Source organism: Ceratotherium simum, chromosome 16 (assembly GCF_057802395.1).
Source record: "Ceratotherium simum simum isolate JZ-2026a chromosome 16, ASM5780239v1, whole genome shotgun sequence".
In the NCBI taxonomy this organism is placed as follows: Eukaryota; Metazoa; Chordata; class Mammalia; order Perissodactyla; family Rhinocerotidae; genus Ceratotherium; species Ceratotherium simum.
The window spans coordinates 17,489,236-17,516,790 of NC_141915.1; the positions used below are offsets into that span (position 1 = coordinate 17,489,236).

A 27,555-nucleotide genomic window follows, 5' to 3' on the forward strand; every position below is an offset into this window, starting at 1 on the left:
GCTCCTACATTTAGGTCTATGATCCATTTTGAGATAGTTTCTGGGTATAGTGTGAGGAAGGGGTCCAAATTCATTCTTTTGCATGTGAATATCCAGTTTTCCTATCACCATTTGTTGAAAAGATTATTCTTTCCCCATTGAATTGTCTTGGTACTCTTGTTAAAAAATCAATTGGCCATAAATGTAAGAGTCTATTTTCTGGACTCTCAATTCTGTTTCATTGATCCTTCTGCCAATATCATAGTGTCTTAATTACTGTAGCTTTGCAGTAAGTTCAAAATTGGGAAGTAGGAGGCCTTTACCTCTTATAATTTATTCTTCATTTTGAAGATAATTTTGTCTTTTTCTTCCATTTCCTTCCTGAGTTCTAACAACTCTCCTTCATTTCTTCCTGTGTTTTTTTTCTATTTCTGTTTTTATTTTTTTAATATCAGAGTCTAGATGATTTCTATATTCTCAATCTGTGTTTGGGTATATATTTAATCTGTATGGAGTGTAGACTTAACAGTTTTCTTCTGCTTCTGGATTGTTTTTTGGTGGTGGTAAGGTTTCCTCAGCTGATATGTGTGAAATTTCATTTCCTGATTTTCTGCAATAGTTCTCCATGGATTTTATTTACTGCTTGTTCAGTATTGAGCCATTTTATGATTCCTAGTTGATGGTGCCCTTTTCCGTCAGTCTAGCAGTTGAGGTACTTTAATGTGGTTTTTTGTTTATTTATTCGCCTTGGCGTAAGGGTGGAGTTGTGAGTCCTCTGATTTTATGGTTCTCCTCTGTCTTGGAGAACTCTACATTTCCCCCTTCTTCTCTTCCCCTTCATTATCCAATTGCCAAAGGGCACTTCTTCATTTCTTTTTGCCTTTTTTCTCCCCCAGAAGCTATAAGTTTGGAAGATTTCCCTTTCAACCACCTACACTTTTAAACTGTGCCTATCCCTTTAAATCACACCAGATGCTTTAAGTTGTAGGTATTTTGAAAGCTCTTTCTTGAACCCCAGTGCTCTAATCTGCCCAGTTGCTTTTTTTAGTATTTTCAGATTTAGGTTTAGGATTTAGGGTATATTTAAAGTTTGGTGCTTATTTCAAATCACCTTTAGGCCTGCCTTCATTAGCCCCCTTCTTCTGTCTTTACAGATTTTCTTGGTCTGCTTTTCCTCACCATGAAGCCTTGTGCTGAGGCAAAGGTAGACTGGGTGCATGATAGATCATGATAGATCACAGCCAAGAGAAAGAAGGCTGTGAGGGAAGACTGAGGATTTTACTTATCACCTTTCCCATTTCCAACAAAAGAAATGAAGACACAAGATTCCATCAGTGGCAAGATGTGGTGAGATCAAGAAATGGAGGAGAATATGGGTAAGACACAAATAAATAATAATTGACAAGACAGAATCTGAATGAACTCATATCAGGTTACTCCAAGTTCTACTTTAGTTCAAGGCAAAGTGAGAATAAGGAGGAGTAAAGCTGGGATTAACAGGCTCAGGTAGAGGATCAAGGCTTAGAATCACGATAGTGGGAAATGAGCCAGGGAGTCAAGTAGCAAAACATGAAATATTGCCAAGTAGAATGAGGGCTCAGCTGAGGTTAGAGAGTATACCTATGTAGTGTAGTCTATTGCCATGACTGTGTGACTTTTCTGGGATAGAGAAGAGAGATGGTGGTAATTACTGAGGACTGTACATTGGCAAGGCAGAAATGTGAAAAGGGTATAAAAGATCCTAAGGTGTAAGTGAGAGTATTACTGAAAGGTATGTCCGTGGGTCTAGGCTGTGTAGAAAGTAAATCAAATCAAAAGGGTTAAAGGTCAAAGAAAATAAAAAGAAGCTAGGAAACTAGAATTCACAATGAGAGTGAAAAGCATATATGAGGGTATAAAGAATGGGCATGGAATGTGATGGGGATATGTGCAAAATCTGATCACTTAATTTTTATTTTGATGATTCAGAGGGTATCCCATTCTTCTTTTATTATTCCATGTACATCCCTCTAAAAATGGTGTGCCCAAATAGAAGACAATTATTCTTTACAGTGAAATAATAGACGTGCTCTCCTGTTAGAAACTCGGAACAATTTCACAAGGTCCACTCATAGAGAATGAGGGAGTGGGAAAAGTGGAATGACAGAAGGCTGTGATTAGACAGCATGGAGTTGCAGTAATAGTCTTCATTATCTATACCAAGAAAGTCACAGACTGACTGTGAGCAGTAAGACCAAAAATTGAAACCAACAAGCCTAGTTCCCTAGCCCCAACTTTTAACATGTTTTCTAAGAACAATTTTTAAATTAAATTTTCACACAAACATACACAAATATAACATTTCTGATTGTAAAAGTAACGTGTCTTCATTAAAGGAAGTTTAGAAAATGCAGAAATTTCTACCTGCTTTCCCTTGCTTATGTTACTATAGGCCCTTAAATACCTTAGATCAGAGGTAGACAATTTTTTTCTGCAAAAGGGCAGACAGTAAAAATTTTAGACTTTACAGGCTTGAGACTATCTGTTGCAACTACTCAACTCTGCCCTCTGCAACTACTGACATGATTGCGTGTTTTTCTTCTTTAATCTGTTAACACAGTGACTCACACTGTCTTATTTTCAAATGTTGAAAGAGAAAGCAGACCTAGACGATATGTAAAAAATGGATGTGGCTGTCTGTCAATAAAACTTTACTTACAAAAATGTGGTAGGCTGGATTTGGCCCCAGGGCTGTACTTTGTGAACCCCCGCCTTAGACTACTTTACTAGGTTTATAACTTAAGTACTTGTCAAATGAAATAAACTAGCATGCCAGTTTATGTTTATTATGTTTAGTTTATTACGTTCCAGGTACTGTGCTAAAAACTAGCTGAAAAGATATTATCTGAGCTTAGAGGCTAATGAGAAAGACATGGAGTATGTTCAAAAGTGAGGTGGGAAACAGAGGAGAAAAAGCTGCCTGAAGGCTGCCTGAAAGGAATCATGCAAGGCTTAACCCAGAAGAAAGCATTTGACCTGAGTCTTGCACCACTTTGTTTTAATGCATTTTTTTTAATGAAAGAACTAATTTTATAGCATTTTATGTTTAAGCACAAGCCTACCTTGGAATAAGAAAGTGCTATTTGTTGAAACACAGCATCATCTGGTGATTTACTATATGTGGCAACCCCTTGCTCATCATCATCAAAAGGGTAGTTCACCACCAAAGAACCTAAAGAGAAAAGAAGAAAACGTATCATGTTATTGGTTTCAAGATGGATCATTAACATAGAGTAAACTTTTCACAATACTGTCATAGACAGGAAACCAATACAATTTTCCAAGGCTAATTTCCTCAATAGAAATGAAAAAGTGGTTAATTTCCTCAACAGAAAATCAAAGTGGATAAGTAAAATATTAAATAGCTAGGCATGACACTTAAAGATTGCCTTAACTGGAAAGGTCTTGGGAATTTACCTGAACTTATAGGTGTAATTTACGTGTCAGAGTTGAAACCAGAAATATACAGGCTTAATTTAAACAATTTTACTTTTATAATATTTAGGATCAGAAAAATTGAGCAGATTTTGATACTTCTTCAGTAAAATTCAGACATTTATAAGGTCATGGAATTTTAAAATAAGAAGAGATCCTTGAAGTCCAATTAATCCATCCATCTCATTCTGCAGATACGGAATCTAAAAACAGGTTAAATGACATGTGTGGATAGCAGAGCCAGCCCTGACCTACACTCAGAAAAAAATTCTAAAAATCTCTCTCATGCTCAGATTAGAAATTAGTCAACTGGAGTTATATAATATGATTTTTCATGACCTAAGGTAAAGGAAGTGATGCTTTAAAACGTGTGTAAAGGATATCAACTCCCTTATGCTCCCCACAGGGCATAAAGCAGTTAGGTAGGGTGCTTCTCAGGCAAGAGGTCTGAGCTACACATGCCCACACCCCCACCATAGGGTCAAATTCTTTATTTTCCTACTAGTCACATTGTTTTCATTTGTCCATCTGTCCATGGCCTCTACTAAGCCATTCATCTTTGCCTTTTTCATCACGCCACTTCATGGGCATGGAAGTGAAGAAACATATTCAACTTGAATTCAGATGAAGTAATCCTGTGATAACAAATATCAGCAAACATTCACATATAAAAAAAAATTTCTTTAGGAAGCAAGTATGAAGAACTATGCTCATTCTATTCCCCAAAATAGTTCTAACAAGAACAAGTGTACTTCAACACCTCTTCTTAGACAAATTTAATTTCTTAAAAAAATTTAGTTTCACCCTGGATCTGTGACCCATATCTAAAAATTCAAACAGAAAAAAGTCAACATCAACTTCTACTCAATACTGTCTTTCAAATGGCTAATTTTCTAATGCCAAAAAAAAAAAAACCGTCATAAAAGACCTATAATACTCCTGTGAAACAATTTATTTAAAAAAAATAATTACTACCTACAACAAAAAGCATGAGCAACAAAAGAAAAAAGATAAATTTGACTTCATCAAAATTAAAAACTTTCAAGCATCAAAGGACATTATTAAGAAACTTAAAATACAACCTATAGAATGGGAGAAAATATTTGCAAATCAGCAATCTGATAAGGGTCTAGAATTCAGACTATATGAAGAACTCTTACAACTCAACAAAAAGACAAAATACCTAGTTAAAAATGAGGAAAAGACTTATTTCTCCAAAGAAGATATACAAATGGCCAATAAGCATACGAAAAGATGCTTAACATCATCAGCCACCAGGGAAATGCAAATCAAACCACAATGAGATACCACTTTTCACCCACTAGGATGGCTGTAATAAAAAGAAAAAAGGAAAATAGAGGCCAGCCTGGTGGCATGGTGGTTAAGTTTGGTGCTCTGCTCCGGCGGCCCGGGGTTCGCAGGTTCAGATCCCCGGCGCGGACATACGCACTGCTTATGAAGCCATGCTGTGGCAGCATTCCATATAAAGTAGAGGAAGATGGGCACAGATGTTAGCCCAGGGCCAATCTTCCTCAGTAAAAAAAGAGGAGGATTGGCAACAGATGTTAGCTCAGGGCTAATCTTCCTCAAAAATAAAAAAAAAAAAAGGAAAATAATAAGTGTTGGTGAGGATGTGGAGAACCCTCATACATTGCTGGTGAGAATGTAAAGTGGTTCAGCTACTGTGGAAAACAGTTTGGCAGTTCCTTAAAAAGCCAAACAGGGAATTACCCAAAAGAATTGAAAACAGTGACTAAAATAGATATTGTATGCCAATATTCATAGCAGTATTATTCATAATAGTAAAAAAGTAGAAACAACCCAAATTTCCATCAATGGAGAAATGGATAAACAAATTGTGGTATTTACATACAATGGAATATTATTCGGCCATAAAAAGCAATGAAGTACTAATACATGTTACAATATGAACGAACCTTGAAAACATTATGCTAAATGAAAGAAGACAGACACAAAAGGTCACATATTGTATAATTCCATTTCCATTAAATATCCAAAATAGTCAAGTCCACAGAGACAGAACACAGATTGGTGGTTATCAGGGCTTGAGGGGAGGTGGGTAGTAGGGAGCAACTGCTTAATGTGTAAGGGGCTTTCCTTTGGGGAGATGAAAATGTTTTGGAACTAGATAGAGATGGTGGTTGTACAACACTGTGAATGCACTAAACGTCAGTGAATTGCTCACTTTAACATGGTTAATTTTATGTTATATGAATTTCACCTTAATAAAAAAATTAGTATCAAAATTTACAAAAAGGAATCTTATTTTTCTCTATATTCTTTCAAAATCCTTCTGAATTGTTAAGTTGGCAGCAAAGAAATCCTCTTTTAAATTTCTTTGCCAAGATTTCACAACCCATTTAAAGATTTTACGATGAGAAAACAATATGTCATGGAAAGAAACATGCCTAGATGATTGAAGATGTATCCCCCACCATGCCAAGGTCTTGATACCACATGTGTAAACTTGTAAATTACTTTCACTGAAATGTAACTAGTATTAAGTTTTCAGATTTAGCTGACATGTCATGTGATGTATTCTGAAAATACTTTTAAAAGCTCAAAATAAAAAACACTTTCTATCAAATGTGGTATAAAATACATCAAATATAAAACAAACAAAAAAAATAACTTCATAATTCCTATTTGGGTCTTGGAGAATTGTCTATGATTACCAACTGTAGAAGTTTTTTTTCTACTACTGGCAAGCTTTCAAAGCAATTTTTGGAGAATCTCAATTTAGTTCTTAAATCTAGATATCCATAAGTGTGTACTGTCATTCTAAAACGGCAGGTTAATCTATATGCCCTCAAATCTCCACTGTGATACTTCTTTGGATAGTCCAACAAATGTTGACACTAAATTTCTTCCCCATTGGCCCTGGGGCTGACACCTTCACTCTTTTTTTTTAACAGCTTTATTGAGATATAATTCACATATCATACAATTCATCCATTTAAAGTGTATAATTCAATGTTGTTCAGTATATTCACAGGGTTGTACAATGACCACTACTATCTAACTACAGAACATGCTATCACTCCAAGAAAAAACCCATACGCATTAGCAGTCACTCCCCATTCCCTCCCACCACTACCCACTACAGCCTGAGGCAACCACTAATCTACTTTCTATCTCTATGGATTTGCCTATTCTGAGCTTATAATATTCCATTGTATGGGTATACCACATTTGATTTATCCAATCACCAGTCAATGGACATTCGGGTTGTTTACACTTTTCGATTATTATTAATAATGCTACTATGAACATTCATGTATAAGTTTATGTGTAGACATATGTTTTCAGTTCTCTTGGGTATTGATACTTCCACTCTTATTCACACAACCCCAGTTGGACATTGTGATGATTTTTAATCTTGACTTCTCATCCTATTGATCAATTCTTGCTGAATTATATGGAGGTGTATAAGTTCAGATACTATATGAGAATGAGGTCATCGTGCTGCAGCTAAATATATAGCAAGTAAAAGATTAGAGAATGTCAAAATCTAAATCTACATAAAAGATTTATTAAACTAGAAATAGAATTAAACATTTGGATCTGTTAGTGTTTAATTTTTATGAATGACAAAGAGCATGTTACCAAATTACCAGTGAGAAGGATAAATATAAAAACACTTGTGAGGGATAAATATAAAACACTTGAAGAACCAAGTAGAAGAGAGAAAGAGATGGAAGGAGAGAAAGGGAGAGACAGCGAGGGAGGGAGGGAGGGAGAGGAGGGAGAAGGATAGATGGAGGGAGGGAAGGATAGAGAGAGGGGAGACAGTATGGGAAAGGGGAGGTGTCACAGAGGAAGGAGGAAAACAGCCAGGAAATTGGCTTAAAAAGTAATGAGAAAAGATCTTGATTGTTGTCTGCCATAAAAGCAACAACAGGACACCCATTTTAGGACAGTCTAAGACGATAAACAGATAAAATTCCACCAGGATTTTCAAATGCTCCCAACAATAATTAATTAGTGGAATATCAAGTTGGTATTACCTCCATGCAGGTTTGCTGACAGTACAAATGGATAGGCCTTCATCCAGCTCATTACAGCAATAGTTTCTGGTTGGGTAGGATCTGTGATCTGAACGAACTGGTCTGGGAAATTTCGGTTCAGGTCAAAATTGTTGCTGTTGTTTCTGCCAATTACACTTACTGAATCTCCTGTATGATAAAGGAGTCAAATTTAAGCTATGTTTCACTTACATTTTAATCCAACACATACTACTTCAGCTATCTTCACTCAATGCTAAGTGTGAACACATCAGGCTTCACTATGATCAATCACACTATGATTAAAACACACCTTTTTTTTACACTGCACATTAAAAAAATGTATCTCTTGGGGCCGGCCTGGTGGCGTAGTGGTTAAGTTCATGTACTCCACTTTGGTGGCCTAGGGTTTGCAGGTTGGAATCTCGGTCACGGACCGATGCACTGCTCATCAAGCCATGCTGTGGCAGTGTCCCACATACAAAAAAAATAGAGGAAGATGGGCACAGATGTTAGCTCAGGGCCAATCTCCCTCACCAAAAAAAAAAAAAAAAGAAGTATCTCTTCCAGATCTTTTGAACAGAGAGGTAAAACCATGTCATTTCTGCCCTCTGGTCATACTTCGAGGGGAAAAAAAATCCAAGTATACAAATTATATTAAAGTATTGCTCAAGTATCAATAATCCACATACGATGACATGATCACAATGTTGAATGGGCATGAATGATCAGAGGGGGAGATTCTATTGTACTGGTATACAGGTCACTAAAATATCGTAAAGAAACAGACCAAATGAAAAGAAGAAAATTGTGGTATGCTTAACTAAAGTGATCACAAAAAGCTAAAGTTAGCCAAGAACATAGTTGGAAGTTTAACTTGATGGAGGAGAAAGGGTTCCATTTAAGCTTATTCCATTTTAATAAGGGATGGGAGCCCTCTTATTGTCATTATAAGGAGAAAAAAATTGCAAATGAATGAAGAAAACTTGAGGGCTCACTAGCAGTTCTACCTTTCAGAAAGGTCTCAAGGGAAGAATGTGGGAGGGATTTGTGAGGCTGACAAAAAAATGTGGTCCTTAGGGAAAGAATTTAAGGATTAACCCAGTCATTCATTAGTTGATTCTCTCTGTGTTCAGTCAGTGAGAGTAATAAATCATGTGGCTGCACATTCCTATTGTTGTACCTATTGTACTCACTGGTATCATTGCCTGGAAGGAACCACAGGTCGGGAAAAGATGGATTCCCACTCTCCTAGTGTTCTGCATAAGGTGGCTTGTGCAAGCAAGTTGCTTTCCTTGCCCTTACTATATTGCCCCAGGAGAGATGGGCTAGTCCAGAGAGGGCAAAGGAATGGGAAGTCAATAACTTAGCAGGTTTAGGTTATGCATGGGGAGTAGAACTGGGAGTCACTGGCTTCCAAAGATATTTGGTTTGAGTTTTCACTTACGAGGTAAGGTTCCGGATACAATAATTTAACAAGAATTACTGTTAAAATGAAACAATTTAAAAAATCGTATACTGGGGTCAGCCCCGTGGCGTAGCGGTTACGTGCGCACGCTCCGCTGCTGGTGGCCCGGGTTCGGATCCCGGGTGCCCACCGACACACCGCTTGTCAGGCCATGCTGTGGCAGTGTCCCACATAAAGTGGAGGAATATCGGCACGGACGTTAGCTCAGGGCCAGTCTTCCTCAGCAAAAAGAGGAAAATTGGCCTGGATGTTAGCTCAGGGCTGATCTTCCTCACACACACACAAAAAATTGTATATTATTTTTAGTAAATAAGAGCCATTACCAAAGTGGAGAACGCCATTAAATATAAACTTGACCACATAATTGTTGGACGAACTAGCCTAACTTACAAGAATATAAAAGCTAGAACCAATTATAAATTATAAGAATAAAATATGAAGAAATTCCAGGGAAATAACCAGTTCAAATTTTCTTCTACCCCAAATAATCATGCCATATGATAACGAAAAAAGTTAAGCATATAAGAGACAGCTATTCTTTACCTTCCTGGGCCTTTTCATATCCATCAGGATTCATGGATGGCATAAGATGAATTCTAGTGCTTCGAACCAAATCTGTTACTTCAGGGTCTGTTCCAAAGTTCTTACAAAGGTATTCAATGAGGTTCAATAGCAGTTCTCTTCCAACCACTTCATTTCCATGCATATTTCCAATATACTTAAACTCTGGCTCACCTGAAGACAAAATAATTACATGGAAGATTTTTCTTCCTTTTCATTTATCATGGACTCTATTTTTTCCCCAACATACACAAAGACCCTGAACCAAAAATTTAAGAAAAGATATATTTTGGCAAAAGAAGCAGGAAAAAGCATCTTATAAAGCAGCTTCCTTACTAATATATGTCTGAGCAAGCTCAAAGCATATATATATATGTCATATAATATGAAAGTAAAAATAATATTAGCAGAAAGAATTTAACCTATGCAGTATATTAAATACTGTGCCTAATATGGGTTATCAAATGGATTTTCTTCTTCCTGGCAAAAAATTGGTTACATTTTCTTTGTTCCAGTTACACATACTATAGGTGATCTTTCTAGACGAAACAGCAATATAGTACATACACTACTGAAATTATGTGTAAGACCACACCAATTACCTGGTTCATGGACACCTGGATTATCAGATATCTCCATTACATAAAGTTCTCTCGACTCTACTGATTTTCCCAAGGAATAAAGCCGGGTGATGTTAGGATATTCATTGGCAAACCTTCTCAAGAAGATTTCCATATCGGGGAAATGGTGGTGGTGAAAGTCTTTGGGCTGAACTGGCTGGTGGGAGGACTGTGTTCCAGGAGGAATATTAAGTATAGCAACTGTGCTAGCAGTTACTACAACGTCAGTTGCGTCAGAGACTGCTGAAGTCACAGTTGGCCGAAGGGAAAAATTCACCTTTGTGGCTGGTCCTTCTTTCACTATTATATTATTAACAGTCAGTGGCATATACCTGAAAAAAAAATATTTGAAAAAGTAGATGGCTTGGAGTTAAATTAAAACACATAATGCTTTATCATGATAAAAGCACAATAGCCTTTTCAGACTCCTGCACTTACTAGTCTATCAAAACTCAAACTAAATAAAGATAAATGTGTAAATTCAAGACTTGCAGGATGTTATCTCACAGAGAATCCAAGATTAAGTCTTTAAAGAACTATTTCTCTTACCATTTTCTCAGGTTCCACACATTAAAATGCTTGCAAAAAATTACATTCAAAGGAGAGAATACGATGAAAGGTGGAGGTCATTAATCCATTCTAACCATTGCTATAATACTCAAAGAAGGGATAAATTATCCAGTTCTTTGCAGCGCCTTATCAAACTGTCATTCAAACTACCTTCCCAAATAGGAAAGTTCAAAATTAAATTAAAGGTTATCAATTAAATCCTTATCAAAGTGAGCTTCCAGAAAGGTTTCCAGGGGAAGTGGGCAACTACTCATTTCATGTATATTAGAAAACTGATGAAAAGACAGCTCTTCAAAATGTCTTTTACAGAGCCCAGTTTCTCCTACTCTGGTATTCAATTAGCCTTGAGGCATGCTTTACACAGCTGACCATCTTTTCAAGCTTTTAAAATTGTCCTTCCTCTCAATTTTACAATTATGCATCATATCCAGTTTTACTGTTAGACTGTGACAAAAGACTCCACAATGGTATTTTCTCTTATAAAAGGTGAAAAAAAAACAGAAAATAAGGAAAAATAAAAGCCAGATACAGTAAGTAACATTTCCTAGACTATATTTCTGTTGTAGATATAAACAGAGGCTTGATATTTTAAGAGTCTAGTTTAAATTCTTACCCAGTTAAAACTGCTGTAATGTTATAAGTTCCAGGAACCAGTAATCTGTGGAAATCACCAAATCTGCCTGTTGTGATATTATGATTAATACCAGCCACCGAGATGGTTGCATTCTCCAAGCCAGATTCCGTTACTGAATCTTTAACAAATCCTTTAACTCCAATGTGGACCTAAAGAAACAAGAATTAAAGGAGACTGCTCAGAGACAACTCATTTGGAAGGCAAGAAAGCATAATTTCTCTGCATCGATGCTAGAATTTCTAAAAAATAAGGTTACTCCTCTATCTCCCTGAAACATTTTTCAATCCTTCCAAGGTAAAATAAAATATAGACAAAAATATTAAATCCTTAAACTTAAGTCATGTGTTTGAAACCTAGACTAGTAATATGCTTTTGAAATTCTCTCTCCTCAAAACCAGACTTCTAATTTTCTCAACAAAGTATAAGTAATAATTTCACATATATCCAATAGTATATCAGCCTGTCTGATGTTTAAATTAAACTTATGGCCATGGTTCAAATAGTGGTAAAGGCTCTCTAGCAAATATGATCACATGACGTTGTAAGAACCTGGTAGTACAAATTTAGCTAATTATTTCAGTTTGTAAAAGTGTTCTAAGACAGTTAAAGGGAGCCCTCCAGAGGAAAAAAGCTGGGGGGAGGGCAGGGGAGGCACAGCTAGAATATGTTCTGATAGATTCTAACGTAATAATTTGTAAAGATAACCTACAATCTTAAATAATAAAAACAGATAAGTAAAGGGTATCTAGTATAGACTGTTATTAATATGCAACCGAATTTCCCCCTTACTTAATCCTTTATTTCCATACCCCAACCTTCCAGTCTGCTATTTTTACCTTTTCAATCAATGTGATCAAAGACTCACGATTGTTTTCCCATTCTTGTCGAAGCTGTGATGCAGGTGGGTACTTGCAACAAGTCAGTTCTAATGTGATCTCAAAACAGTTGGCCCATACATAATTGTAATCTTGCATACCACCTGTAACATGAAGGAAAAAATAAGGTTACTCTCAAAATTCTACTCTCAAAAAGACTAAAGAAATTAAATCAGCTATCTCTGCACATATAAATTTTCTTTTCATTAAATTGTTTGAAATTGGAGAAGCCTCTTGAATTATAGAGGAGACTGAGAAGGAAAGTTAAAGGAGTATACATTGAAAAGGAATATACACAAAGGAAATATATTTGATAGGATGAATAGTTATGAAGAGCATGAATACATCAGTTGATAACAACAGCAATCATGATAACAGCTCTACATTTGAGTGTTTACTATATGCCAGACCTCTTCTACAAGCTTTACGCATATTAACATTTAATCTTTAAAACAACTGTATGAAGTAGGTATTGCTATTTCACCCATTTTACAGATGTGAGACGCGAGGCACAAAGACATTAAGATCTTTGACAGAATGAGCATGAAGGGTACACATGATCTTAAAGTTGTGAAGGATATTCATGCCAAAACATTATTAAGTGCCTACTATTCTGTCTTCCCCTTTATCAAGAAGATGGCAAAAGAAAAAAGAAAGGCTGTATCTAGGGGTGTGCAGCTACACAAATCAGGGAAAAAAATAAAAGACACAACAAACCCTTTCACAATGTGTTTCACGGAAGGGGGAAGTAAAAAGAGGAATAAGCATCCATAGTCAACCATGTTCACCACTTCTACATCTGTATAAACCCACACTCTCATTCTATAGAAAGCCTACTATCTTATCATTCCTGTCACTTGATTTTTTTTTAAATAAACTTTACACCATATGGTACATTTTTTACAAGTGATGAACCTACACGGATACATTATTACCACCCAAAGTCCACAGTTTACGTTAGGGTTCACTCCTGGTGTTGTACCTTCTGTGGCTTTCAACAAACGTATAATGACATTTTCCACCATTACATATCATATAGAGTAGTTTCACTGCCTTAAAAATCCTCTGTGCTCTACCTATTCATCCCTTCCTCCTCCCTAACTCTTAGCAACCACTAATCTCTTTACTATCGCCATATGGTTTTGCCTTTCCCAAATGTCATATAGTTGGAATCATAGAGTATATAGCCTTTTCAGATTGGTTTTGTTCATTTAGTAATAGGTGTTTAAGGCTCCTCCATGTCTTTTCATGGCTTGATAGCTCATTTCCTTTTAGTGCTGAATAATATACCATTGTCTAGATATACCACAGTTTATTTATCCATTCACCTAGGACATCTTGGTTGCTTCCAAGTTCTGGCAAGTATGAATAAAGCTGCTATAAACATCTGCATGCAGGTTTTTATGTTTTGAAAACATAAGCTCAACTCCTCTGGGTAAATACCAAGGAGCTCAATTGCTGGATCATATGGTAAGAATATGTTTAGTTTTGTAAGAATCTGAAGCCAGGTATCTGAGGGGTACCGTAGATATTAAACCAATTTGCTTTTTTTCCTGTTTAACTTGAGGGGTGACTCAGGGGTCTCGAGGATTTGTGAGCTTGTTTTGCAGGCAAAAGAGAATGCCTTCGGGGAGGCTGCAATCACGGGATAGCTAGATGGCTGATCACCTGACGAATGGCCGGCCCTCAGCAGCTGTCGAAGCCCAGAAGTCAGATTGTCCAGAGGCTTATTGTGAGTGACCCCTTTGGTTCCCTGAGGCCCCTCCTGCCAAGCCCCTTAGCTCTATAAAACCCTCCTGCTTTCTGTTCTAGGGGAGGTGGATTTGAGCGAACCCAGGCTCCCACCTACTCGTTTTGGCCAATTCAAATAAACCTTTCTCATCTGCAAGCACCCATATCTCAGTGTTCGGCTTGCTGGGTATTGGGCATACGAACTTGAGATTAAGAGGTTCGGTATCAAATCCACCACACTGTCTTCCAAAGTGGCTGTACCATTGTGCATTCCCACCAACAATGATGGGAACTCTGGTTGCTCCACATCTTCACCAGCATTTGCTGTTGTCAGTGTTCCGGATTCTGGCCATTCTGATAGGCATGTAGTGGTAACTTGTAATTTGCATTTCCCTGACGACATATGATGTGGAGCATCTTTTCATGTTTGTCATCTGTATATCTTCTCTGGTGAGGTGTCTGTTAAAATCTTTGGCCCATTTTTTAATTTAGTTGTTGTTTTCTTATTGCTGAGTCTTAAGCATTCTTTGTGTATTTTGGATAACAGTCTTTTATCAGATGTGATTTCCTTCTTTTTTGGGCTGAATAATATTCAATTGTATGTATATACTGCATTTTCTTTATCCATTCATCTGTCAATGGACATTTAGGTTGCTTCTTGGCAACTGTAAATAATGCTGCAGTGCATAATAATAATACATGGATGGGCAAGTATCTTTTCAAGATGCTATTTTCAATTCTTTTGTATATATACCCAGATGGGATTGCTAAATCATAGGATAATTCTATTTTTAACTTTTTGAGGCAGCTCTATACTGTTTTCCATAGCGGCTGCACCATTTTATATTCCCACCAACCATGCAAAGGGTTCCAAATTCTCCACATTCTCACCAACACTTGCTATTTTTTTAAATTGAGGTCATATTGGTTTATAACATTGTGTAATTTCAGATATACATTATTATAAATCAGTTTCAGTATAGACTACATCGTACTCACCACCAATAGTCTAGTTTTTATCTGTCACCATACATATGTGCCCCTTTACCCCTTTCGCCCACCCCCCCCAACTCCCTTCCCCTCTGGTAACCACTAATCTGTTCTCTTTATCCATGTGTTTATCTTCCACGTGAGTGAAATCATACGGTGTTTGTCTTTCTCTGTCTGGCTTATTTGGCTTAACATAATACCTTTAAGGTCCATCCATGTTGTTGCAAATGGGGCGATTTTGTCCTTTTTATGGCTGAGTAGTATTCCATTGTGTACATATATCACATCTTCTTTATCCATTCATCAGTTGATGGGTACTTGGGTTGCTTCCAAGTCTTGACTATTGTGAATAATGCTGCAATGAACATAGGGGTGCATAGATTTCTTTGTATTGTTGATTTCATGTTCTTTGGATAAATACCCAGTAGCAGCATACCTGGATTGCATGGTATCTCTATTTTTAATTTTTTGAGAAATCTGTGTACTGTTTCTCTTTTCCATAGTGGCTGCACCAGTTTGCATTGCCACCAGCAGTGTACGAGGGGTCCCTTTTCTCCACATCCTCTCCAACACTTATTATTTCTCGTCTTGTTAATTATAGCCATTCTGATGGGTGAGGCGATACCTCATTGTAGTTTTGATTTGCATTTCTTTAATAATTAGTGATGTTGAATATCTTTTCATGTGGCTGTTGGCCATCTGTATATCTTCTTTGGAAAAATGTCTGTTCATATCCTCTATCCATTTTTTGATTGGGTTGTTTGTCTTTTTGTTGTTGAGTTGTATGAGTTCTTTATATATTTTGGAGATTAACTCCTTGTTGTATATATGATTTGTAAATATTTTCTCCCAGTTGATAGGCTGTCTTTTCATTTGTTCATAATTTCCTTTGTCTTGCAGAAGCTTTTTAGTATGATGTAGTCCCATTTGTTTATTTTTTCTTTTGTTTCCCTTGCCTGAGTTGACATGGTATTTGAAAAGATGCTGCTGAGACCGATGTCAAAGAGTGTAATACCTATGTTTTCTTTTACAGTTTTATGGTTTCAGATCTTACATTCAAGTCTCTAACTCATTTTGAGTTAATTTTTGTGTATGGTACAAGATAATGGTCTACTTTCATTCTTTTGCATGTGGCTATCCAGTTTTCCCAACACCATTTATTGAAGGGACTTTCCTTTCCCCATTGTATGTTCTTGGCTCCTTTGTCGAAAATTAGCTGTCCATAGATGTGTGGATTTATTTCTGGGCTTGCAATTCTGTTTCATTGATCTGTGTGTCTGTTTTTGTGCCAGTATCATGCTGTTTTCATTACTATAGCTTTGCAGTATATTTTGAAGTCAGGGATTGTGATGCCTCCAGCTTTGTTCTTTTTTCTCAAGATTGCTTTGGCTATTCAGGGTCTTTTGTTGTTCCATATAAATTTTAGGATTTCTTGTTCTATTTCTATGAAGAACGTCATTGGGATTCTGATTGGGATTGCGCTGAATCTGTGGATTGCTTTAGGTAATATGGACATTTTAACTATGTTTATTCTTCGAATCCATGAACATGGAATATCTTTCTATTTCTTTATATCTTCTTTGATTTCTTTCAATGTCTTATAGTTTTCAGTATATAGGTCTTTCACCTCCTTGGTTAAATTTATTCTTAGATATTTTATTCTTTTTATTGCGATTGTAAATGGGATTGCGTTCTTGACTTCTCTTTCTGCTACCTTGTTATCAGTGTATAGAAATGCAACTGGTTTTTCGTTAAGTTGATTTTGTACCCTGCAACTTTGCTGCAGTTGTTATTTCTACAGCTTTCTGGTGGATTCTTTAGGGTTTTCTATATATAGAATCACGTCCACTGCAAACAGCAAGAGTTTTACTTCTTCCTTTCCCATTTGGATACCTTTTCTTTCTTTTTCTGCCTAATTGCTCTGGCCAAAACCTCCAGTACTGTGTTGAATAGGAGTGGAGAGACTGGGCACCCTTGTCTTGTTCTTGTTCTCAGAGGGATGGCTTTCAGTTTCTCACCATTAAGTATGATGTTGGCTGTGGGTCTGTCATATTTGGCATTTATTATGTTGAGGCGCTTTCCTTCTATACCCATTTTATTGAGAGTTTTTATCATAAATGGCTTTTGGGTCTTGTCAAATGCTTTCCCTGCATCTATTGAGATGATCGTGTGATTTTTATTCCTCTTTTTGTTAATGTGGTATATCACATTGATTGATTTGTGAATGTTGAACCATCCCTGAGTCCCTGGTATAAATCCCACGTGATCATGGTGTATGATCCTTTTAATGTATTGCTGTATTTGGTTTGCCAATATTTTGTAGAGGATTTTTGCATCTATGTTCATCAGCAATATGGGCCTGTAATTTTCCTTCTTTGTGTTGTCCTTCTCTGGTTTTGGCATCACGGTAATGTTGGCCTCATAGAATGAGTTAGGAAGTGTTCCATCTTCTTCAATTTTTTTGGAATAGTTTGAGAAGGATAGATATTAAATCTTCTTTGAATGTGTGGTAGAATTTTCCAGAAAAGCCATCTGGTCCTGGACTTTGGTTTTTTGGGAGGTTTTTGATTCCTGTTTCAGTCTCTTTACTTGTGATTGGTCTATTTAGATTCTCTATTTCTTCTTGATTCAGTTTTGGGAGGTTGCATGAGTCTAAGAATTTATCCATTTCTTCTAGGTTATCCAATTTGTTGGCATACAGTTTTTCATAGTATTTTCTTATAATCCTTCATATTTCTGTGGTACCCATTGTAATGTCTCCTTTTTCATTTCTAATTTTATTTATTTAAGCCTTCTCTCTTTTTTTCTTAGTGAGTCTGGCTAAGGGTTTGTCAGTTTTGTTTATCTTCTCAAAGAACCAGCTCTTAGTTTCATTGATCCTTTCTATTGTGTTTTTAGTCTCTATTTCATTTATTTCTGCTCTAATTTTTATTATTTCCCTCCTTCTGCTGACTTTGGGCTTTGGTCTTCCTTTTCTAGTACCGTTAGGTGTAGTTTAAGATGATTTATTTGAGATTTTTCTTCTTTGTTGAATTAGGCCTGTATTGCTATAAATTTCCCTCTTAGGACCACTTCTGCTGCGTCCCATAAAAGTTGGTATGTTGTGTTTTCATTTTCATTTGTCTCCAGGTATTCTTTGACTTCTCCTTTGATTTACTCATTGATCCAATGGTTGTTCAGCAGCATGTTCTTTAGTCTCTACGTATCTGTGACTTTCCTAGCCTCTTTCTTGTAGTTGATTTCTAGTTTCACAGTATTATAGTCAGAAAAGATGCTTGATATGATTTCAATCTTCTTAAATTTATTGAAGCTTGCCTTGTTTCCCAACATATGGTCTATCTTTGAGAATGTTCCATGTGCGCTTGAGAAGAAGGTGTATTCTGCTGTTTTTGGATGGAATGTTCATATGTATCTATTAAGTCTATGTGGTCTAGTATTTCATTAAGGCCACTGTTTCCTTGTTGACTTTCTGGCTGGATGATCTATCCATTGATGTAAGTGGGGTGCTGAGGTCCCCTACTATTATTGTGTTGCTGTCAATTTCTCCCTTTAGGTATGTTAATACTTGCTTTATATACTTTGGTGCTCCTGTGTTAGGTGCATATATATTCATAAGTGTTATGTCCTCTTGGCGGACTGTCCCTTTTATCATTATATACTGCCCCTCTTTGTCTCTCATTGTCTTTTTTATCTTGAAGTCTGCTTTGTCTGATGTAAGTATGGCAACACCTGCTTTCTTTCTGCTTGCCATTTGCTTGGAGTGTCGTCTTCCATCCCTTTACTCTGAGGGTATGTTTGTCTTCAGAGCTGAGATGTGTTTCCTGGAGGCAGCATATTGTTGGATCTTGTTCTTTAATCCAGCCAGCCACTCTCTGTCTCTTGATGGGATAATTCAATCCACTTACATTTAGAGTGATTATTGATATATGAGGGCTTAGTACTGCCATTTTGTCTTTTGTTTTCTGGTTGTTCTATATTTCCATTGTTTCTTTTCCCTTGCATTTCTGACTGCCCTTTCAGTTTGGTGGTTTTCTGTGATGGTTTTCTCTTCATTTATGATCTGTGGCTCTGCTCTGATTTTTTGTTTAGTGGTTACCATGATGTTTGTATAAAAGATCTCATAGATGAGATGGTCCATTTTGTGACAGCCTCTTATCTCTATTAGCCTAAGCAGGTTCCATCCCTTACCTCTTTCCCTTCTGAGTTATTGTTGTCACTAATTGTTCCTTTCTGTGTTGTGAGTTTGTGACTAAACTGAAGTGTTTATAGTTATTTTTGATGCTTTCCTTCCCTTTGTCTTTTATGTTATAATTAAGTGTTTACTGACTTATTCTGAAATAGAGCTGCAATTTTCTGATTCTATCTGTCTATTTATCTCCTTGCTCAAGGTTTTGTAAACCTTTGCCTTTTTGTTACATGTAGGAGGGCTTCCTTCATCATTTCTTGTAAGGGAGGTCTAGTGACAATGAACTCTCTCAGCTTTCGTTTATCTGGCAAAGCTTTTATTTCTCCATGCTATCTGAAGGATAGTTTCACTGGATAGAGTATTCTTGGCTAAAAGTTTTTATCTTGCAGTATTTTGAATATATTATTCCATTCTCTCCTAGCCTGTAAGGTTTCTGCTGAGAAATCTGCTGAAAGCCTGATAGGGATTCCTTTGTAGGTTATTTTCTTCTGCCTTGCTGCCCTTAATATTTTTTTCTTTGTCATTGACTTTTGCCAGTTTTAAAAGTAAATGCCTTGGAGAAAGTCTTTTTGCACTGATGTAATTAGGAATTCTGTTGGCTTCACATACTTGTAAGTCCTGTTCCTTCCCCAGTTTTGGGAAGTTCTCAGCTATTATTTCTTGGAACAAGCTCTCTGCTCTTATCTCCCTCTTTTCTTCCTCTGGAATACCTATAATCCTTATGTTGTTTTTCCTAATTGAGTTGGACATTTCTCAAAGAATTTCTTCATTTTTTAAAAATCTTAGTTCTCTCTCCTCCTCTACCTGAAAAATTTCTATATTTCTATCCTTTAAATTACCAATACTGACCCTCCATAACATCAGCTCTATTTTCTATGGATTCTAGATTATTTTTAATCTCATTAATTATGTTCTTCATATCCAGAATTTGTTTGTTTTTAATAGAGTTTCAATCTTTTTGGTGAAGTATTCCTTCTGTTCATTAATTTTATTCCTGAGCTTATTGAACTGTCTTTCTGAGTTTTCATGTAACTTGTTGAGTTTCTTTATGATAACTATTTTGAATTCTTTGTCATTAAGATTGTAAATTGCCATGAGTTCAGGATTGGTTTCTGGAGACTTGTCATTTTCCTTCTGCTCTGAAGTGTTAATGTAGTTCTTCATGGTGTCTGATGAAGTGATCCTTTGCCAGTGCATTTGTGGTAGTATCAGGTTGCAGAGTCCAACCACCACCACTGGGGGTGGGGGAAGGAGCTGTGTTTTCTGATCCCACCCCATCTGCTGGAAGTTGTGCTGGTAGGGCTACTCTGCATTCAGCTTGGGCTGGCTGAGATGAGTTTGCACTCACATGTTCAGGGTCAGGCACTGTAGGCAGGGCTTCTGTGCTCAGCAGGGGACCGGCTGAACTTTTGTATGCTAGGCAGGAGGGGCGCCTATGCGGGGGCTGAGCCACTACTTGGTGGGTCCCATGGGCTGCTGTGCTCTGCAGGTGGGGGTGCCTTCTGAGCAGGCGGGGCACCTTCTCGCCTGCACTGCGCTAAGGGTGGGGGGCACCCACACCAGGCTGAGCCGCCATTCGGTGGGTACCTTGGGCTGCTGTGCTCCATGGGTGGGGGTGCCTTCTTTTTTTTTTTTTTAAAGATTTTATTTATTTATTTTTCCCCCCAAAGCCCCAGTAAATAGTTGTATGTCATAGCTGCACATCCTTCTAGTTGCTGTATGTGGGACTCGGCCTCAGGATGGACGGAGAAGTGGTGCCTCGGTGCGCGCCCGGGATCCGAACCCGGGCCACCAGCATCGGAGCGCATGCACTTAACCACCAAGCCACAGGGCCGGCCCAGTGGGGGTGCCTTCTGAGTGAGTGGGGGTGCCTGCTGCGTGGGCGGGGCATCTTTTCACCTGCACTGCCCTCTGGGGGGAGGGATGCCCATGCGGTGGCTGAGCCACTGCCACTCAGTGGATAGTGTTCCCACAGACAGGGCCGCCGTGGCATGTTGGGTGCTCCTGCAGGCTGGGCTGCAACTCCAAAAGCATTCATGCAGGCCAGGCTGTCCCCGCCTCCTCTTACAGTTGCTTACAGCTGCTGTGTGAGGATCCACAAACTGGCTTGCTGCCACCAGGGAGGGGGAGGAGTGTGCTTACTTAGTTCCACTGCCTCCCAGGGATCCAGTCCACCCACCTTCAGATGTATAGATGTGAGGATCTCTCAGAAGTCCTGTTGTGCTGTGCACGGAATCTTCTGCTAGTTAATGAATGTCCATTTAGTTTAACTTAAAGGAGAGGCACTGAGGGAAAAACTCACTCCACCATGATGCCGACATCACTGTGTTATTTTGTTTTTTTGATCATGGCCATCCCAAAGAGCATAAGATGATAACTCATTGTGGTTTTTCTGTGTGTGTGTGTGAGGAGATCAGCCCTGTGCTAACATCTGCCAATGCTCCTCTTTTTTTTTTTTGCTGAGGAAGACTGGCCCTGGGCTAACATCTGTGCCCATCTTCCTCCACTTTACATGGGACACTGCCATAGCATGACGTGCCAAGCAGTGTATCAGTGAGCACCTGGGATCCGAACTGGCGAACCCCGGGCTGCCGCAGTGGAGCGCGTGCACTTAACCGCTCGGGCTGGCCCCTAACTCATTGTGGTTTTGATTTGCATTTCCCTGATGATTAGTGATACTGAGCATTTTTTCATATGCTTGTTGGCCATTTGTATATCTTCTTTGAAGAAATGTCCATTCAAGTCCTTTGCCCATTTATTAATTGGATTTTTTGTTGTTGTTGAGTTGTAGGAGATCTTTATATATTCTGAATATTAACTCCTTATCAGATACATGGTTTGTAAATATTTTCTATTGGCTGCCTTCACTCTGTTGTTTCCCTTGCTGCACAGAACATTGGAGCATTTTGAGCAGTGGTGTGATATGATCTGAACTGCCTTTTTAAAAGATCTCTGACTGCTCAGTGGAAAATGACTGTGGGGGGTGAAAAAGAGACGCAGGGAGATGAATTAGACGAGAATGACGGCTTGGACTAGTTTGGTAGTAGTGGAGATGAAGCAGACAGATTTGGATGTAAAAAGGACTTGTTTATAAGGAATTGAGGATAACGTCTAGATTTTTGGCTTGAGAGGGAGACAGTAGTGCCATTTACTGAAAAGATGAAAGAGAACAACAGAAACAGATGTGGCATGCCTAAGGCTCTGTCTTTGGTCCTCTTCTCTTACTTTACTTATTCCCTTAGTGTCTCATGCAGCCTCATGGTTTAAATATTATCTACAGATGACAACTCTCAAATTTCTATCTCTAGCCTAGACCTCTTTCCCAGACTCCAGATTTGTATATCCAATTGCCTGTTCAATATCTCTACTTGGATATCACAAACTTAACATACCCTCATCTTCCCCAAACCTGCTCTACCTGCAGTCCCTACCAAGGCAGTTAATGGCACTTCTATCCTTATAGCTGCTCAGGCCAAAAGCCTTGTCACATTCCATATGCAAAGTGTCAGGAAATCATGCTAGCTCTAACTTCAAAATATATCCAGAATCCAAAGATTTCTCTTCACCTCCACTGCTGTTGCCCTGGTAAAAGCCACCATCCTTTCTCCGCCTGGATTTCTGCAATCATTTTTGGTGGTCTCCCTGTTCCTGCCCTTGCCCTTCTATATTCTTTTCTTAACAGAGATGCCAGAGTAATTCTGTTAAAATCTAAGTCAGATGCTATTCCTCCATACAATGACTCCTTATTTCACTCAGACTAAAAGCCAAAGTCTTTTCAGTGGCCTAAAGCCCTACATGATTTGTCCTCCACCACCCTCCTTTCTCTCTTTAACCTCCTTTCATACTCTCCCATCACTGGCTCTGCACCAGCCACTATGGCCTCCTTGCGGTTGACTAGCTAGACCACGTACCTCCTGACTTTGGGTTTTTGCTCTGTTCTCTTCCGGAATGCTCTTCCCCCAGATATCCCTATTTGACTAACTCCCTCACCTCCAGCTCTTTGCTCCAATTTCAACCTGACAATGAGGCTCACCATGACCTCCCCATTTAAAGTTGCTACTTACTTTTCTTCCCATCACTCTCCCAAGCCCATCCCACTAGCACTCACAATTCCTCTCACCCTTTTCTCCTGTTTTCTTTTTTCTACAGTACTTAATAATTTACCTATTATGTTTATTATTTCTGCCTGTTTGTCTCTGCTAGATTATAAGCAACAAGAGGGCAGAGATATTTGTTATGCCCATTGATGTCTATTCCAAGCACTAGAACAGTACCTGGCACATAACAGTCCTTCAATAAATATTTGTGGAAGGAACGAAAGTAAGTAGGTTGGGGTAGCGGGAAATAAGACTTCTGTTTCGAATGTATTAAATTTGAGACGCCCATTGAACATCCATGTGGAGATGTCAAATAGACTTTGTCTTCCCAGAATATATGCAGATTTATAACCACCACAAGCCCAGTAACTTGGTCTTAACCTTTTCTCTTGGAAGGCAAGATATCCATCTTTTGGCTTTCTCTTATTCTCCAGCATCTTGGCACTCACTTTGGGTCTGACAGGAAATTGGTGAGATGCTGATTTTCATACCCTTACCAAGTCATATTTAGTTATTAAGAGATGTTAGTCACCTTTAGTCACAGCTGACCTATGACCATCTTTGGTAACTCTTAACTTGTATGTACACATGTGGACATACACATGCCATTCATCGTACATGATATTTGCTAATCTTTTCCAATTTTTACTGTTCTATTGGTCACAGTACAATGGTCACTGTGTGTAAGACATGATACTAAGATTACAGGGATTTATAAATGAGACATACTTTCATTCAGAGTTTAGAGTCTTGATGAGGAAGCAGAACACAAAAAAATAACAATTTCAGAGCAATGCAAGTGTGATCTAATCTAAGGTCTTTTGTGTGTGTAAAACCTAATAGTCGTGTTAAATTGCAAACATGGCCAACTCATACTTTAACTATGCCAGGAGGCAGTAGACTACTTGTAACACTATAATCACCAGACTTGCATCCTAGCATTCTTTTGACTGTCCCTTATTGTCTTACTTCGATAGCAATTTAAGAAATACTAGCTAAAAGCAACCAGAAGACAAAGTAATATTTTAGATTGTTATCTAATCAGCTTTTTAGATGTGACTTTAATAGGACTCTAACTAGCCAGCTCTAATCAATGGCACATACAAATATCTTCCCAGGGTAGGGGGTAGGGAGGAAGGACAGAAGTCTTTTAAAAATAAGATTTAATTCCAAGAGAAGAAACTACATTTAGTGGCCTCTCATCTCAGAGATCATACACTATAAACAGTGATTTTTTTAACATATAACTCCATGAACAATCCAAAACTAAAGGTCAGATTCATGGAGACAAATCTCTTTTTGTAGGTCCCATAGATTTGAGGAAATATCACAGTGAATAGTGTACCTAACTGTAACACATCTCTATAGAATTAATATTAGCTTCACAGCATGGAATCCAGTGAAAACACAGACTATTAATTAAATCTTGACATACATTCCTCAAATCTTCCTTTGATAAGATCCTATTTAACAGAAAACCACGTAAAATAATATTGGAAATAAAAGGATTACCACGTAAAAACAATACAAAAATCAATGCCTTTCCCATATTTCAGCAATAATCAGAAAATATAAGAGAAAAAAAGATCCCAGCAACAAAACCCACGACACGTATAGGATTAAATGTAATAAAATGCATAATATAAATCAACATTATAAAATTTTAATGAGGGATGTAGATTTCATGCTTCCAGTTAAGAGGATTATAAAGATATCAAATTTCCCTGAAATTAATTTACAAATATGCAGGAAAATAGATTTTTATTGGAACTGGACAAAATGATCTAGAATTTAGAAAAATAAATGGATGAGAATATCCAAGAAAACACTAAAAAATAAGAACGATAATAGGGACTTGCATTGCCAGATATTAAAACATATTATAAAACTATACTCAGGGGCTGGCCCGGTGGGGTAGTGGTTAAGTTCACGTGCTCCACTTCAGTGGCCCAGGGTTCACAGGTTCAGATCCCGGGTGTGGACCTACGCACTGCTTACCAAGCCATGCTGTGGCAGGCATCCCACATATAAAATAGAGGAAGATTGGCACCAGATGTTAGCTCAGGGCTAATCTTCTTCACCAAAAGAAAAAATAGATACTTACTAAAGCAGTGCAATTAAGATGTCAAAATAAACAGACCAATGGAACAAAACAGAAAGCACAGTAACAGAAATAAATATGATTAAAGACACATTTAAAACCAATGGGGAAAGAATTAGTACTGTTACATGGATAACGGGTTAATTATGTGACAAAAAATATAGGTGACCTTACCTCATATACCAAATAAACTCTAATCCACATGGAATTTAATGTAAAAATGAAACCATAAATAAAACTAGAAGCCAACAAAAGTATTTTTTTACTCTCAGGATGAGGAAAGCCTTTCTAAGTAGACAACAAAGCAGTATGAAACCATAAAAGGAAAAGAATGATATAGTTAACTACCTAGGAATTGTAAAATATCTGTTAAAAAACTACCTTAAAAATATTTTTTTTACAGACTAAGAAAAAAACAAATCAAAATAAAAGATTATAGAACATTCCTGGTAAAAATTTAATATGTATACAAAATCTTTAAAATAGGCATGACCTTAACACAGAAATTCCTTTTCCAGGAATTTATTCTAAGATAATAGCTACAAGGATGAGGACTATATTGTTTAAATTGAAGCAGCATAGAACTGGAAACAACTTGAATGTCCAAAAATGGTGAATCTGTTTAGTAAATTATGATATAAAATGGGCTACTATGCAACCATTTAAGTGTTGCAGACACACATTTATTGTCATGATATTTACATATTAATAAAAAAGGTTATAAAATAGCATATACAAGAGAAATCTTCTGTGAAACTTTAAATTTTATTCTTTGAAGCATACAGAGCTTCTTAATTCCCCTTTACTCAAATATGAAGTAACTGATTCAAAACAATTTTGACAATCTCTCAATCAATATGCTGCTTTTAAAAGTCAGGTTTATTGTGGTATATAATTCATATATTATAACCCCTTTTAAGAAGTGTACAGTGCATGTGTACAGTTATATAACCACCACCACAATCAAAATATAGAACATTTACATCACCCCAGAAAGTTCCTTCCTCGCACTCCCAGGCCCTGGACAACTACTATTTTAATTTCTTTCCCTATATTTTTGCCTTCTCCAGAATGTCATACAAATGAAATCGTACAGGCCTTTTGTATCAAGCCTCTTTCACTTAGCATAATGCTTTGGAGATTCATTCATATTGTTGCATATATAAAGTCTCCTTTTTATTACTATGTATTCTATTGCACGGATATAGTACAATTTGTTTATCCAGTCGGCATGCGATGGGTATTTGACTTGTTTTCAGTTTATGGTGAATATGAACAAAGCTGTGCATATATCTTAGTGTGGACACATATTTTATGTCTTTTGGGTAAATATCTAGGAGTGGCATGGCTGGGTCATGCGCTAAGCGTAAATTTAACTTCACAAGAAATTGTCAAACTGTTTTCCAAAATGGCTGTACCATTTCACACTCCCACCAGCAATGTATGAATGATCCAGTTGCTCTGCATCCTCACCCAACAAGATGCTCAAGCAACTCATCAGCCTTTTTGATTTTAACTTTCCTAGTGTGTGTGTAGCTGCATCTCACTGTGGTTTTAATTTGTATTTCCCCGACAACTAATGATACCGCACATCTTTTCGTGTCTTTATTTATCATCTATTTTGGGAGACTTGGAAGCCAGAGACTGTAAGTAAGATTGTAGAGAGGAGGGAACTCAAGAAAGGGATCCTACAAAGTTTGCTATGAACTCCTGGCCTCAACCTCGAACTGCACATGTGTGGGTCTGACCCTAAACAGCATACCAAAAGCACTGAGAACTCAACTACAGAACAGACCACTGCCCAGGTCTCAGACTGGTCCCTGGGTGGTGCACACACAGGACAGATCTGAATAAACAGTGCAAAGGCTTTGAAAACTGAACTGACATTGGAATCACAGCCCACAGAAGGCAAGTCAAAACTTGCAGCTGAACCTAACTGGGTCATTCACTGCTAGAACAAAAAACCAAAAAATTACCATTTTTTATAGGATTTAAACAAGGCTGAGATCTTATAAGATTCAAAATGTCCAGGATATAATCTAAAATTAATTGACATTCGAAGAACCAGGAAAATGTCAACAACTTGCAAGAAAAAAATAATCAATAAACACAACCCCAAGATGCCCCAGATGTTGGAATTATCAGACTTAAAGCAATCAACCTTACAGCAATTATTATAGCCATGCTCTAAGGAAGCAAGATTAAACATTCTTGAAATAATATAAAAGAAACAGAAGACATAAA

At 37.5% G+C, this 27,555-nt stretch overlaps 1 protein-coding gene across 1 annotated transcript in view; it reads right to left on the reverse strand.

Annotated features, from left to right (window-relative positions):
- The window catches only part of CPD (carboxypeptidase D), a 71,116-nt gene that overhangs the window by 25,399 nt on the left and 18,162 nt on the right, over positions 1 to 27,555 (reverse strand). The window contains exons 3-8 of the mRNA XM_014789726.2: positions 12,168 to 12,310; positions 11,311 to 11,480; positions 10,110 to 10,459; positions 9,490 to 9,681; positions 7,482 to 7,649; positions 3,081 to 3,190 (exon numbers count right to left, since the gene is read on the reverse strand). Coding sequence (XP_014645212.2) covers positions 3,081 to 3,190; positions 7,482 to 7,649; positions 9,490 to 9,681; positions 10,110 to 10,459; positions 11,311 to 11,480; positions 12,168 to 12,310 — 1,133 coding nt within the window. The remainder of the gene's footprint in view (positions 1 to 3,080; positions 3,191 to 7,481; positions 7,650 to 9,489; positions 9,682 to 10,109; positions 10,460 to 11,310; positions 11,481 to 12,167; positions 12,311 to 27,555) is intronic.